General features: G+C 42.2%; 1 protein-coding gene across 2 annotated transcripts in view; it reads right to left on the bottom strand.

Annotated features, from left to right (window-relative positions):
- The window catches only part of LRGUK (leucine rich repeats and guanylate kinase domain containing), a 100,755-nt gene that overhangs the window by 84,891 nt on the left and 779 nt on the right, over positions 1-15,085 (bottom strand). For both annotated transcript variants that reach the window (XM_072964441.1, XM_072964439.1), the window contains exons 2-4: positions 8,769-8,876; positions 6,401-6,482; positions 3,403-3,503 (exon numbers count right to left, since the gene is read on the bottom strand). In XM_072964441.1, the coding sequence (XP_072820542.1) occupies positions 3,403-3,503; positions 6,401-6,482; positions 8,769-8,876 (291 nt within the window). The remainder of the gene's footprint in view (positions 1-3,402; positions 3,504-6,400; positions 6,483-8,768; positions 8,877-15,085) is intronic.

The raw sequence follows: 15,085 nt of genomic DNA on the forward strand, positions 1-15,085 counted from the left end.
ATCCCTTCCCCGCGGTGGGCGCAGACATCCCCACAACTGAAATGCTTCCCATATCTGCAGTCACTCTCCCTATTTTCAGCATTTATTTTAAACTTTCTTGATCTTTCTTCAAAATTTACCTCAATTTTACCCTTACTTCCCACCATGTCTTTTTCCTCTAATGCCCAGCAGCCTGTACTCACTCAGTTTCCATGCATATCTCTCTTCTGTTTCCTTTGCCTTCTCTATTTCTATCTCAATTTACTCTCCCATGTCACCCCCTAAATGCCTGAAAAGTCTTTCTTATTCATCCCTCAGGCCATTCCTCTTCCACTCAGCACCGTTTCTCAAAATTGACTATTTCAGGAAAGTGTGTATTTTCGGAAAGCATCACTGGTTCCTACTCAAAAATATGAGACTAAAGAAAAAGAACATTAAATAACTTTGTTTAATTATCCACCTACTGGCAAAAAAGTAACAAAAAAAACTAAGAAAAAAATCCAATGAACTGATAACTTGCTGAGCATAGTGTAATCATTTTCTGGAAAACTACCAAGCAATTATATAAGTACTATTCTTCTTGTGCCTTTTAATACAGTAATTCCACCCCCCAAAATGCACTAAGATTATTTTATTAATGTATTAAACACTAAATACTTCAAATACTGAATACTAAAAAAAATTTTTTTTAAAAACAACTCAAGTGGCAAGAGTAGAAAACTGGCTGATTACAATACAGCAACAGGACTGCACGGTCAGTAAAATGCAAGTACACGAACCATGTGAACAAACAGAAATGTGCGAACAGAATAATAGTAAAAAAACAACCAGAACACAAAATTTCATGCATATACAAATTGCAACCACGTAAGATGCATCCAGGGAATGAATTAAAAAGTCAGTGTGGCATGATGGAATAAAGTTTAATATTTGCTTTTTTTCCTATACAATAATGATGGATTAGAAATAAACTTATAATTATTGAGGCTTACTTATAACTGACAGTTTTTCATCGACACCTTTCATTCTTGTGCCACAGCTTGCATCTGCTCATGATACCCGTCTAGCTACTCCCCTGCCAGGGCTGTGTGCACTGTGCCCCACATGCATCTGTGATGCTGGGTTTGTTGAGACCTTGAAAGGGTTATGATTTTGCTCTGACTCGCACTGGGAGTTCCATTGGAACCCAGAGCTTGTAACAAGTGCTCGTCCGTCAAATGAACCTTCTTCACCTACTAAGAGCAAAATCATTCTAGGAAACACAGAACGGGGAGCAAGTCCAAGCTCCTGCTCTTTGGCAAATGTATGCTTTTTCTGGTTGGTGGCACAAGGCACAGAGACAAACAGAAGCAGAGCTTCCCAACAGGGTGGGACACTGGACGCAAGCCTGACTTACTGGAAAAACGGGTTTTGGGTCTCAGACATGGGGTTCAATCTCAGCCTTGCTACCTGCCAGCAAAGATTAAGTTATTTAACCTTTCTGTGCTCCTGCAAACTCATCTGTAAAATGGGTTCATTCCAGCTGCCTCACAGTTCTTTTGGGAGGATTAAAATGATACTCAATTGAAAACACAGGAAGGTCTCAGTTATTCCCCTCCCAGGTTCACTTAGGGTTCATATAAGGTTGAAATATCTCATCAGGGACAGTCTGGCACTTTGCAAGCATTTTCCTAAGGTTACCAATGTATTTGCTCTTAATTCTCTAGGAACCTTAAGCATTGAGATACATGTCATACATTTGTCCAAACCCACAGCATATACAACACCAAGAATGAATCCTAAGGTAAACGGTGGACTTTGGGAGATGATGATGTGTCTGTGCGGGTGTGAGTGTAACAGAGGTACCGCTCTGGTGGGGGATGTTGATGATGGGGAGGCTGGGCACACGTCTGGGCACGGGCTATACAGGAAATCTCTGTACCTCCCCCTTAATTTTGCTGTGAACCTAAAACTGCTCTAAGAAGAAAAGATGGGGTATCTGATTTGGTTTTGTTCATTTGTGCAGCCTTTTTGGGAGGGAGTGAGGTAAGACTGTGAATGAAAGAAACTCCAGGGAAGATTTCCCAAGGAAGGGGTCACGCTGTTGCCATGACTGGCATCCCTGGGACTCAGGGCAAGGCGGAAGGGGAGGCAAAGGGGGAGAATCAAGACAGCTCTGCACGTACAATTGCTGCTGACCTGGAGGCCACAGGGCCCCACACTGACTACAGTTAGGTATCTTGTATGGCTTATCTGGATAAAGGAACACCACCCCAGCAATTACTGTAACTTCAAAGGGGGAAAATGCTCTCCTGATAAAAATGGAGTGATGTGAAACAACAGAAGAGAAATTAAGAAAGGCGTCTTACTGGCAGTACGGAGGAGGTCAGATTCTAGCTTTCAAACAGACTCATATTTGTGCAAGTCCCGGCAGAAGACTTTGGATTTAAGTTAATCTGGTTTGTAAGTCAAATGAAACTAATAGATAATAAAAGGCAATCATTGAAGTCCCTTCCTTAAAATAACTTTTTAATGAAATATTTGAGTCCAGTTGAAGAACTCTAATCTCAGGCTTGTGGCAACAGTTCCCAAATTTGTCAGCACATTAAGAGTCACCTGGGGTGGGAGGAGGTGGGGTCTTTAAAAAAAATTCCCACACCTAGGCCTTACCTTGGACCACTTGAATCAGAATCTCTGGCAGTGGGATCCAGGCAAAAGTAGCTTTCAAAACTCCCCAGATGATGCCAACATGCAGAAAATACTGGGTACTGTTAATCTATGACCTCTCTGCTTGAGTGTGGTCCACAGACCAGCAGCCATGGCTCACCTGGAAGGTCGTTAGAAAGCAGAGTCTCAGGCCCACCCCAGACCTACTGGGGCAGAATCTCCTTTCACAAGAACGCCATGTGGTCGACATGCACATTACAGCGTGAGACACAGCGCTCTACAGAAGAGCAAGTGACTCCGTCCACCACGCCATCAACAGAGCTTAATTCTGCCTCCGAAATGCGAAAGCAAGGGCTGAGAAGCAAGAGTGAAGAGCTGAAATCATGGTTTTTCTAAACAAAAGTAAACGCTGGATCAATAAGGAAGGCAAAATTTGAAACCCCGGAAATTTTCAACAGATTTTTCAGGTATAAAATTGTTCTGCTATAATAAAAATATACACACAATAATTAGTACTTAAATTAAGAGAAAGGAAGGAAGTTAGTTCTTTGGTTTCAACACTAGGTTTCAGCAAAGCTTCCTAAAAAGATGATATTTGATAGGTCTCCCTTTCCTAACATAAATGATATACAAATCCTTCTTTTTTATTTCATTTCAGACACACACTATTTACTCCTACGCCTTATTCTCTCTGAATTCTCTTTCAGTGCTGTTTTGCTGGTTAGTACACTTTGCAAACCAGTTAACATATGTAACTAGTGTATTAATAAAGTTTACCTTGAGATTTTGGGGTGGCTTGAAATTGAAGAATGAAGTCAGCTTATTTTGAGAAGCATTAAGTTCGAGAAGATAAGGCATACAGCTCACACAAGACAAATCTGGGGGTGGGGAATGAATACAGAATAAGGCAAGCCAACAAAATACAAATTAGACAAAGTCATTAAAAACAGCATACATTACATCAGAACACTTTTTAAATTATGCCAGTTGCAAGCACAGCCAAGCAAGAAATGACTCAGGCCTCCTCGGTGTCCCAGCTCACTCTCTCACGAGCTGCACACAGTCAATGCTTCAAAGAGTGCCTGCCATCCTTGGAGAAACTAAAACCTTCGATAATCCTCTGGATAATTAGCCCCTAAATCACTGAATTAGGTCTTTTCGGAAAGGCTGAAAATGCCACAATTAATTCTTTGTTATCAATTAAATTTTGCTTTAGATGGACTTAATCTTAAAACTCATTCATTATTTGAAGTGATTTAAATTATTGTTATTATTTTACTTTGACTCTGGACTGGTTCAAAAGCATGTCCGTGTTTTGCATTTTATCCCAAAGCCAATATTCTGAACCTAGAAATACTAAGGAAAGGACTACTGTGCTAATAAAAGTTCATGAAATTGCATATAAAACATAAAAACGGTGAAGCACTGTGCCACCTGCCTTTCTCTGCCCCTTTACAGCAGACGGACTTCGGGGCAGCAGGGGAATTAGGGAAAGTCTCAGGAAGAATCACATGATGAGGATTTACAGCCCATCGCTATCAGTAACTTGCTTTTCCACCTGTCTTGTCATTCCAGAATCGCTGAATCGCAGCCCCTCAGAAGATGGCCTCTGGCAGGAGAACGGAGCCTCCACACCTGAGGCCAAGCAAAGTGCTTCTCCCTCTTACCAGGTGACGAAGACACACCCCGATGGGGGGAAGGAAGCAGGGCTGAGCAGCTGGAGCCGGCAATGTGAGGGGCCCCCGCCCCATTCCCCCAACATCCTTCCTTCTCAAGGTCGCTGAAGCCAGAAGATCCCCACCAATTTCTACTGCATTTCTCTGGTCTAAACCATACCCTCCTTTAGCCTGTTAATTTTATGAAATTGTTCTAGGAGGGACCATACATTGAGACAGTGACAGGAGCAAATCCAGAAAGGCTGCCTGTGAGAGGAAACTTAAGGGGAAACTATAACTGCTTTACAGGTTTTGCCTATTTGTCCATCCGAGCTCAGCTGGACGTCTATCGCCAGTGGTCTCTACCCTCTTAACTCCACGGGCCCTCACACCCCCTTGGAGCTGATCTCCCAGGGGGCAGGTTAAGTGCTGTCCCATGGAGCTCTGTCTTGAAACAGAAGCAGCAGCTACGCTTGCATGGCAAGTACGTCTCCAATCACTGTGATAGGAAAAGCCCACTGCCTGGGTTGCTGGGCTTCTCACTCTCCTTACTCAGTGTAGTGACCTCCGTGTCCACCAGATGGCAGGAGCTCCTCACATCTACATCCGTGGTTCTCAAACTGTGATCCTGGACCAGCAGCCTAGGTTTCACAGGGAACTAGTTAGAAATGCAAATTCTCAAGCCTCACCCCAGATCTACTGAGTCAGAAAGCCTGAGGGTGGGGCACAGGCAACCACGTTTTAACTGGCCCCCTCCAGGTAATTCTGGTGCAAGCTGAAATCTAGTCTGTATCAGGTCATCAATAAAGCTGTTCTCTTGGGGAAAAAAAAATACTGTACCTTACACGCAGGAGGTTCTCAAACACTTGATGAGTTAATAAAAGGAGCCATAAAACACTGAAGGAGACATCTGATGAGGAAAGCTTCATTTGCTACTGGGGACTGCTTGCTCAAGAGCACTGAAGATCGTCGAAGTCTCTCGCACTCTGCAATCCCTCACCCAGTAAATGAAACCAGCCTTGCAGGTGTGGAGTGTGGGGAGAGCTCCTGCCAGTAACGCTAAGAGGTCTTTCTGATGATATGATATCCGGGATTTGCTTTAAAATAACCATAGGAAGGTGGGCAGGGAAGGATGGGTCAAGCAAGACAGGCCACAGGCTGATAACTGTTGAACCTGAATATTCATTACAAACCACTCTACTTGTGCAAGTTTGTAATTTTCCATTAAAAAAGTTTTATGAACCCAGAAAAAAAATTAAAAACCTCTGAAAATCAGTAGCATTTGAAGAATTAAAATCTGCCTGCATGTTTCTTAGCCATTGAAAAGAAAGAGTGAATTTTAATTATTGCAGTCAGATGAGAGGAAGAAATCAGAAAATGAATCAAAGAAGACCAGCAGCAACACTTAATCGTCATTAAAAAAGCTAAAGAAGCGCGTAGAAAGATTATCTGTGAAGGAAGAAGCAGGTCGGAAATTTCAAATAAGATCAGAAAATTAGAAACAAGGATCAAGTTTGAAGAAAACGTGACTAATTTCATTAAATGTAAGCAAGGTATCATATTAGACACCTTATACAGAATTACAAGTGGCAGACTGAGACTTGAAAGAATCAACTAGCTATATAGAGACAACAAAGAGAGGGGGAAAAAATAAATTTGGAATCCCTGGTGCTCAAATAAGAAGAGAAGCAGCTAGCCAGGATTAAGATGTAGATGCAAATACAAAATAAAGAAAAGAATCCATTAAGGGGGTGGGGAGAGGACTAATTCAACTACATTGAATAAACTAATCGGGGGAAAGAAAAGGGAGTCATCCAATATTCAGAAAGCATTAAAGAAGTAATGATCCATCTCTTAAAAGGAAAGAGCAAAGCAAACATTCCATCTGATAGTCTTCAATGTCACTGAGTACGTCTCAACCACAGCGTAATGCCGCATGTCTGCTGACCTCTGCCTTTTTCTTTACTCATCGTCATGGAAAACAGAGGATCAATATGTAAACTGATCCACAATAGCACTTATGTCTAGTTTGGTAGTATTAAAGTACATTGCATTCTGCAAAGCTTAAATTTTCAAACAGTTCAGCGATCCATCAATTTACTAGGATGATAATTACATACCTTCAATTTTATTTACTGAAAGATCCAACTTGTGTAGGTGAACGTATCCACAGAGGATGCTAATATCAATTAAATCGAGACCCTAAGAAAACAAAAGGTAAAGGACTTTAATGTTGCTTTAACAGATTAGTATTCAGACTTCTCGAAACATCTGGAAGTAAAAGTTGATAGGATGAAATCTGGAATTTCCTTCGAAAGTATAATAGAAGAGAACAAAACCTGAAGCCTATTACTAATATGCTCTCAAAATAGACTACAAACCCCAACAGAAAATGCATTCTTCTGAAGGAAATAATAGCTCGGAAAATTAGTGTTGTTGGGGAGAACAAATACGACATGAAAAGGCAAATTAAAGCAGTGTTCATGAAGACCTTTAGAGCAGAGTTTTACACTTTTTTAAAAACACACACACACATAAAAGCAATAAAGTCCAAGCCTTTATCTAGTAGAAGAAAAGAAAAAGCAAATGCCTAGAATTCAAATGAAAGGTTGAAAGAGTTCACACCTAATCAGGGAGATCATTAGAAACAATATCTCCTATGCTTTCCCAGGGTTCCTTTTCAAAGCTCTCTCACAATAATCTCATCTGATCAAACAAAGCTGTGCAGGGCAGATTATCCCCAATTTAGAGACGGGGCAGGTGAGGGCCAGAGAGGTACATAAATTGCCTAAAATCACTTAGCAAGTTAGTGATGGAGAAGGAGCCCCAGGTCTCCTGAGCCCTTGTCCAGGATCCTTTCCATGAAATCTTGCTTCTGGTGAACTCCTAGAGGGGTGGGAGGGGAATTTGGTCCCTTGGAACAAAGACTCATGTCACTGGCTTATGTTGTGGTGCCAAGAGTCAGAAAAGACCAATCAATGAAGTGTTATCATAAGCAATGTCTCAAACATTTCTTATATAAGAATGTTTAATGAAGGCTGCTGGAACAGTAAGAAAACTACCGAAGACCTACTATGTACAAGGCATTATGCTTGGTAAGATGAGAAGTACGTACAGTGATGGATTAGAGCTATATCTGCCCTTAAGAAACATGACTTCGGTGGGAGAAACTATGTACACAAGTAATAAGCAAAAGTTAAAAAAAAAAAAAAGGTAAGGTAAGTAAGATATAAAGAGGAAAAAAAATCACCAAACTAGCCAACCCTAGGAAAGTGTATTCAGTAAAACAGGTTATTAGGGCAAAGTAATTCAACACGTAATATCTTAAATGTAAGGAGGTCAGTGGGAAAATAGGTTAAGCTTCGGACCATCTAGCTGAAATCAGATTTAAAGGACTGTGCTCTTTTGGGAGATCAATTTAAGGCATACCACTACGTATATAAGTAGAGTATTGACTGAAAGGGACTTGCATGGGGATGTACTGGGTGCTGGAATTATCTATCATTCCAATGCCTAACACAGTGCAGGGCACACACGGTGCTCCCTGTATGTTAATGCCTGACTGGCTGAGTCATCTGTAAAAGATTATAAGGTGATAATAGCAAAAGATTAGAGTCTTTGTATGCTGGTCTCAAAGGACACGTCATGGAACCGGCATGGGTGAGAAGAGCTTAACATCTCTTGGACAGTGTACAGTTCAAGTCCAAGGCAAAACAGCCTTGCTGTGAATTACATATGCTTTGAGCCAAATTCAGGTGCTATAGCAAAATTTCAGTGTGTTTTTTTAACCTATGTATCTGCATTTACTCTGTCAACCTCCAAGGAATATTTAATGCTTTACAATATAAGGAGGCAAAAAGAGTTAAATTGTTTTTCTAGGACTACAGAGAAACAAAAGAAGGAAAGAAGCTGAAATACTTTGAATACTCTGCTCTAACAGCTTCTCTTATGATAAAATTAGAGCCAAGATTCTGGTCTAGTATTGAAATCTTGAAAATTGATGAATAACAATACATTTTTTTCTTTCATAATGGGTATCTTTTAGAAAGTGTGCTATAGCTCAAAAGCTACTTATTTCTTGATGTACTTAGTGGGGAAAGTCAATACCCAAAGACTTTATTCCCTTGGATTCAGATACAAAATTTCAGTCCTGGCACTGATCAGAGAGAAAATTCTTAAGGAATTTTTGATTGGTTTTACAGAATCAAATTCAACCTCCTGGAAGGAAAGCACTGATTACTATAAAATAGACTACTTAAGATGAAAGAAATAGACTGTGAAGGGAATGAAAACAAACGAACTTGAGGGGGTTGATTACGGGATTGGCCAGGGCTCTTTGATGTCAAAGAGAAATAATTCTTTTAGCCATTCTCCATCAAATGCAAGGCTCTGAGATCTGGGGCCACCAAAAAAGCTATGAGTACCAGAGAAAGTGGATATGGTCCAACCAGTGTCAAGATGTAGCCACGGTGATCTTGTCATACTCACTGATAACGTTAGACTGAGGTAGACCTGCTCAGTCCCGGAGCCCGAGCGCCCCAGCTGGTAGAGTTTCTCAGCCACAACCTCCTCTCTCAGGACCCCATCAAATTCCTCCTGAGGAGGGGAAAAAAAACCACACACACAAAAAACAAAAAACCAGAGAGATGGACAAAGAAAGGACTTCCATTAGACTTTAAAGAAATAACCCACCTCATCATATCTAGCATTTATTTATTATATCATGTATCTGGAAGCTAAGCCCTTCAGAATTTACCAGCCTCCCAGAAAATTCTGTGTTGAAGACTCACACATATTACATACGATTGAGAAATAGCTATCAAATCAGTGTATTGCCTCTGAACTTGCAAGTGGTTGCCTGCACTAGTATTCAAAGGGAATTCGTATTCACGGTAGCAGTGGAAGAAGCGTCAGTTATCAGTGGTGATGGCTCTGATGAGTGAATGCTTCTCTGCTCTAAGAACTCGGCTAAGAGCTCTCAGTGGGTCAACTCATTCCTTTTGACAGTCCTGAGGTAGGTCCTCTTAGCTCTGTTTTACAAATGAAGAAACCAAGGCTCAATGACACTGAAGTTAACTTGGCTGAAACCGCATAGGTAGGATGAGACAGAGCCCCAACACAAACCCTTATCTGTCTGACCCCAGGGCAGTTCTAACCACTACACTTGACTGCCTGCCCACACCCCAAAGGATGGTGACATCAGACTAAGGCAATTACTTCCCTAAATCTGATATTCTTGCTGGAGAAAACAGGTCCTCAGTTCAATTCCTTTTGGTTGATTTTGCTGAATTCACACAATTTATAAGATTTATTAAAAGGGTAAAAACCATTTCTAGGAGGAGGTTGGCCCTTAATCTATAGACACCATGGACCAGTGATGGCCCAACATGCCCTTTCCCAAAAAATGACAGGTAGAAAAGATAGCAGATGGGTTAGTGCTGCTCTGTTTGTGCTGCCTTCAACTCCATAATGACCAACACATTAACACTAACATCAGTACGAGGACACAAAACACAGTAGTCACATCAGCCACACTAACAAAACTAACCAATACATGGACTGTGATGGCAAAGTACCCTTTCAGTTCTTCTATGTTAATTCAGGAGCTTCCAGTGCTGCTCAGGCTGCTGGTACTGAGGACATAAGTACATGGGCTTGTGCTATTGTAAAGTTTCTTTCCTCCCAAATTTCCACTATCCCAGAGAAGCAAGTACCACTCACAGGGAGATACTGCACAGCTGGGCAGGCTTGGTTGGAACCCCAGAGCTACCATTTTGGACAGATAACTTTATATAAATTTTATAAAGGTTTCTCTGAGCTTCATCTCTAAATAGGATATGGTACTACTTTTTCTTAGTGTTTTAGAGAGGATAAAAAAATAATTGTGAACATAAAGTTCTTAGCATGATGTCTAGAACACAGCAAGTGTTCCCAATAAATGGCAGTTATCACAAATTGATGAATTTGAAAATTTCACATCTTAATGTTTCATTCATCCACACCAACCAACCTGTTCACAAAATGGGGGAAATAGATTTACTTTTCTAAACAAAGTTGCAATTTTTTATAGAAGACCTAAGAAGGAATAGAGGTGAGAGAGTGTTAACTTCTCTCCAAAAATGTCCACCTGGCCCACCCCCTCCATTTCCTGGAATCCCTTACTCACAGCAGGTGGATGTCTGCTCTCCAACATGGGCAATGGTATGGAGACTGGCCACCCTGTCAGCATTTTCCCAGATCCCTAAGGCAAGACTCCCCCTGGCAACCCCTTCACACCTCCTCTGAGGCTCCTGTCATTTGTCAGTGTCATCCCTCTCCCTTCTGGTCTCTGGTCATTTTCAGACCTTTACCAGCCCTGTCTATATCTTGGGTGGCTTCAGAACCCCTAAGGAGGGCCACTCAACACCCCTACCACTCCAAGCACGTGCCCGCGCACACACAAACACACATACACGCATTAATCTCTCAACTCTAGACAACTTAAAATTGATCATCAACCAACTTCAGCCATTCCTTCCCCTGGGCATTCCCTGGACCTAGTCTTCATGCTTAACTGCTCCACCCTAGACACCTCAGACCGCAGTCTTCCATTACTCTCGGGTCCCACAGCTGCCCACCCTTCAACCTCTTCAGCATCTACTGAACTTGGTCTTTGACCACAACAAAATCTTCAGTCTGTTCATTCTTCCATTTCTCAAAGTCTGTCTGGCCCCTCCTGACTATATACTTCCCACAGACAATTTCAATGTCTCTCTATCCTCAAGTCTCTGACTCCTTGGCCTCTGATCGCAACTGCCCAATACACACCCAGACCTCAATTAACTTCACACTCGCCTACTGTGCTGAGATAAAAATCTGGGATAAAAACTTTTCTAGCATGCCAAGCACATGCCAGACAAGGACACAAGCCATTTCAGGAGCTTGATATATCACAACAGAGGTAAGCGGGGTGCTTGGCCTAGAAGCAGGGCCCCCACGTTACGCTGGCTCTAGGTGGCAGTAGAAGGTTAGCAAAGGCTTCCTTGGGGAAAGAGCAAATGAGACCCAAAGTTGTGTTATTCTGGCAAAGGGGAGGAAAGGGCAGAAGAGGGCCAAGAAGGGTACTGCAGGCACAGCGGGCCACATGTACAAAATCCCACAGGAACAGATGAGTGTGGACCACTGGGGAGACTACAGAGTTCAAAATAGCTAAAGTGTAAGGTGGGAGGGGGGATAACAGCACTCAGTACATGGGGGGAGCTCCGACATGTGCTGAATGAGTGAGTGAGCTGACTCCTCCCCTGAGCTACCGAGTCTGCATTCCCATGTGCATTCTGGGGCCTCGGTGCTATTCATGCTCTCACCGGCTCCCTTCTCCCTCGGCGGCCTTTCACCTCCCCACCTGGCTGGTCAGGTCCCAGGCATCTCCTCAAGCCGCCTGGCGCCTCCGCTTCTCTGTCCTCACTCACTCTCAGCAGAGGACCTCCCAGCCCTTCTCTCCAGCTTCCCAGGCACAGTAGAAACCACCAGACATGAGCCCCCTGGACATCCCACATCCGTCCTGAGGCTTCCTGCTGGGGTCTCAGAGGAGGACGGCTCCTTCTCTGCACTCAGGCTCCCCCTCCCTGTGTCCCCGGGGACCGTGTGCAGGGACCATCAGAGTTGCCCTCTTTTGCCTGAGGTTTCAACTCATGACTCTCCATGGTCATTCTCCTACCTGTCACTTTTCCAGTTACACAAGCACGTGACCCTCTTCTGTCCCAAAGAGCTCCACCTCCGTACTAACCGGATTCCTGCAGGGTTGCTTTTTCACTCTTTCCCCTTGTTCCCCTCCTGTTCACTCTTCAACTCCGTTCAGCTAGGCTGCTGCTGCCTTCACCACATCACAAGCCCCACAGAGGCCAAGGTCTCCAGTGATCCTCCCAGAGGTAAAGCTAAGGGGAACTTTTGGGCCTTTTCCCACTCAACCTCTTGGCTGCATGACCCATGTCCATGTTCTCTAGGCTTTCTTGCCTTGGCTCCCCTACCACGCAGCTTTCTTCTCCTTTTTCTCTCACGAGTCCTTTCCAGTTTCCTTCCCTGAATCCTCTTCATCTGCCTGCCCCTGAAATGCCTGCAGCTCCAGGGTTTTTTCCTGGCTCTCCTCTTCGCTTCTCTCTTCTCTTCCTGGATGGTCTCACAGACCCCAATGCTGGTGATTCCCAGGCCTCCCATTCTGAGTCCTCTTTTGATTTACAGAGTCAAATGATTCATACATTCAGCTCAAAGCACAGCTCCACCGATCCCTGTTTCCCACGGTGGTTAATGGCCTGAATATCTCCCCAGATCATGCCAGAGACCTGGCGGTCAACCTAGACTTCTAATGGTCAATTAGGGACTGTCTCATCTTAAATATTTTACAGACACACTTATCTAGCTTCCTTTCCATTCCCATTGCCTTAATCCAGACTCCTGCCTCTCCCCCAGAGATTCTGCTCTCACCTGTAACCCATCACTAGGAAAAGCTGCCACCTATCTGCCCATACGTCACCTCTCCACCCAAACACGGGTCTGGGCTCCCTTCATGTCTTCCACAATCCTTGCAATCTAGCTGTGATCTGCACACATCTCTTTACAGGCTGAACAGCTACGATTTACTCACCTTCTTATCTCACCTTGGGAGCAGGGACAACCATGTACAACCTCCATCACATTCTCACCTTCTTCCACCATTACTGTAGCCATTATGGATTACATCTATAATTTTTTGAGAGCCTGCTCTGTACCAGACACTATGCTAAAAACTTTAACAGAGGCTTTCCCATTAAATTTGATGTTCATAACTATCTAATGAATAGGCATTATTACCCACATAAAGATATTGGCAAAGAGTGGTTTTCATGCAGCAGAAATATGTCCTGGGTCCAGGCACCCCTTCTGCCTTATAGAATCAAAGAGAACTTCCTATATAGCAATCACTTTGTGAATGTTTGTGCAGTGAAGGCTAAATTAGTGAAATCACTTAATGGCCTGTAGTTAGCAGATAAGAACACGTAAATTATCATTTGTATTAGGAACAGTATAAATAATACATTGTGCTAAGTAGTTTACACATAGGATTTCATTTAATTTTCACAACTCTCCTATAACGTAGGTATTATTATAATTCCCATATTACAGATGGGACAGAGAGAGTATGAGTAACTCGCTCAAAATCTCAGAACTAACAAAAGGCTTTGTACAATTCTTTGAGTCCAAAGGTGATATTCTGAACAGCTGGTCTGCCCTATCTCGCTCAAGTTCATTGAGGTTAATTGCATTATAGGCACTTCACAATCACTGCAACCATCATAACATTATAAATCTTAATCAGGCTAGGATATGGAAAATAAATCACTGAACATAAAATGTTTCCTCTTTAAACTTTTCAGTTTAGTTAGCATATCAAAACATGAGACACTATAGAAAACTAAAATAGAACATGAGAATACAAAATAAATATTTAGAATAGAAATGGAAGAAATAATAAACTTTCCCCCCACACAGTCTACAAGCCAAAAAGGATTAACTAGTTCCAGTCAACCCCCTCCCTCTATGGTTTGTTAACGGCATACTGAAGACAGATTAACAATGCTACTAATGAACCCTGTAACCAAAGAACATGCGTTAATTAGAATAATAAACTGGTGATTCATTTGTTAATTCCTCTGGGGTGGACGCTGGTGGAAACCAAACCAACATCTTAAAGTTGTAAAAACATTGCTACAGTTTTGCAAGAGTCACCCTTAAGCATGGCAAAGTAAATCAACAAAAGATGAACAACAGAAGTCAATTTTCTGCAGTCCACTTTAAGCACAGTTGAGGTGTAATTAGCCCATACAGAAGGAGATAGAAGAAGAGGAAAGACAAAACAGGGGATGAGGGCAGAAACAAATGGGCCAAATGTGGAAAGTGAACAAAAGGACTTTACAAAAGAAAGGAACCCAAGTCGGGGACAGAGTGTAAGTGGCTAATGGCAGACTCAGAGTAACAGAAGACACTGCAATTTGCAGAGTGGAGAACAATCAATCAATCAATCAATCAATCAATAAATAAAGCAAATGAGGAAAGGAGACAGTGAAAGAGAACAGATATAACAAAGAGAAACATGTCTGGCCTCAAGGGGAAAAGGTGACTAGGAAAAGGTACAATGATGCAGAGGAAATGCCAGAAGATCCTAGGACGAGGATGCTGGAAACATTCTATTTTTCTGTAGTATATCTACTTAGGAAAAGAATTTGAAGCAATTCATGCAGTGAAGGAAGAGGAAAGGGGAGAAAAAAACCCTAATCTAAAGAAAACACACTGAAATTAAGACAAACATTGAATTAAGAAAAAAAAATTGTTTCCTGGCAGCCAAGACAAAGAGGAAAACCTAACAGTGTATCGAAAGAAAGCAAATCAATTTATGTTTTTAGCAAAAGCAAACAATGTATTAGAAAGTCAAGAGCAGGAAATGATGTGATGAGAAGTTGAAAGGGACAAGAAGATAAGCAACCGACTAAGTAAGAAACAAGACGACAATACGACAATAAGTGTAAGAAAGAAGTGGAACTGGGTGTTGAGAAGAGGCATCGTAGAAAAGAGGGAATTGATATTAATGTGAAAGGTCAAGCTGCCAACAGGTCATTACAGATGGGGATGTTGGGAACATTCCCCACATCCTGAAATACCCCCACAGTGTATTGTGTGTGAGAGTGTTGCTTGTATAATGCATCACATACCCCAGACAGAAGTCATATATAAAACTTCCAAGTCACTTTGTCTTTGAGAAAGCATTTAGATTATTTCAAGAGAGTAATTTTTTT

This window comes from Vicugna pacos, chromosome 7 (genome assembly GCF_048564905.1).
Source record: "Vicugna pacos chromosome 7, VicPac4, whole genome shotgun sequence".
Lineage (NCBI taxonomy): Eukaryota > Metazoa > Chordata > Mammalia > Artiodactyla > Camelidae > Vicugna > Vicugna pacos.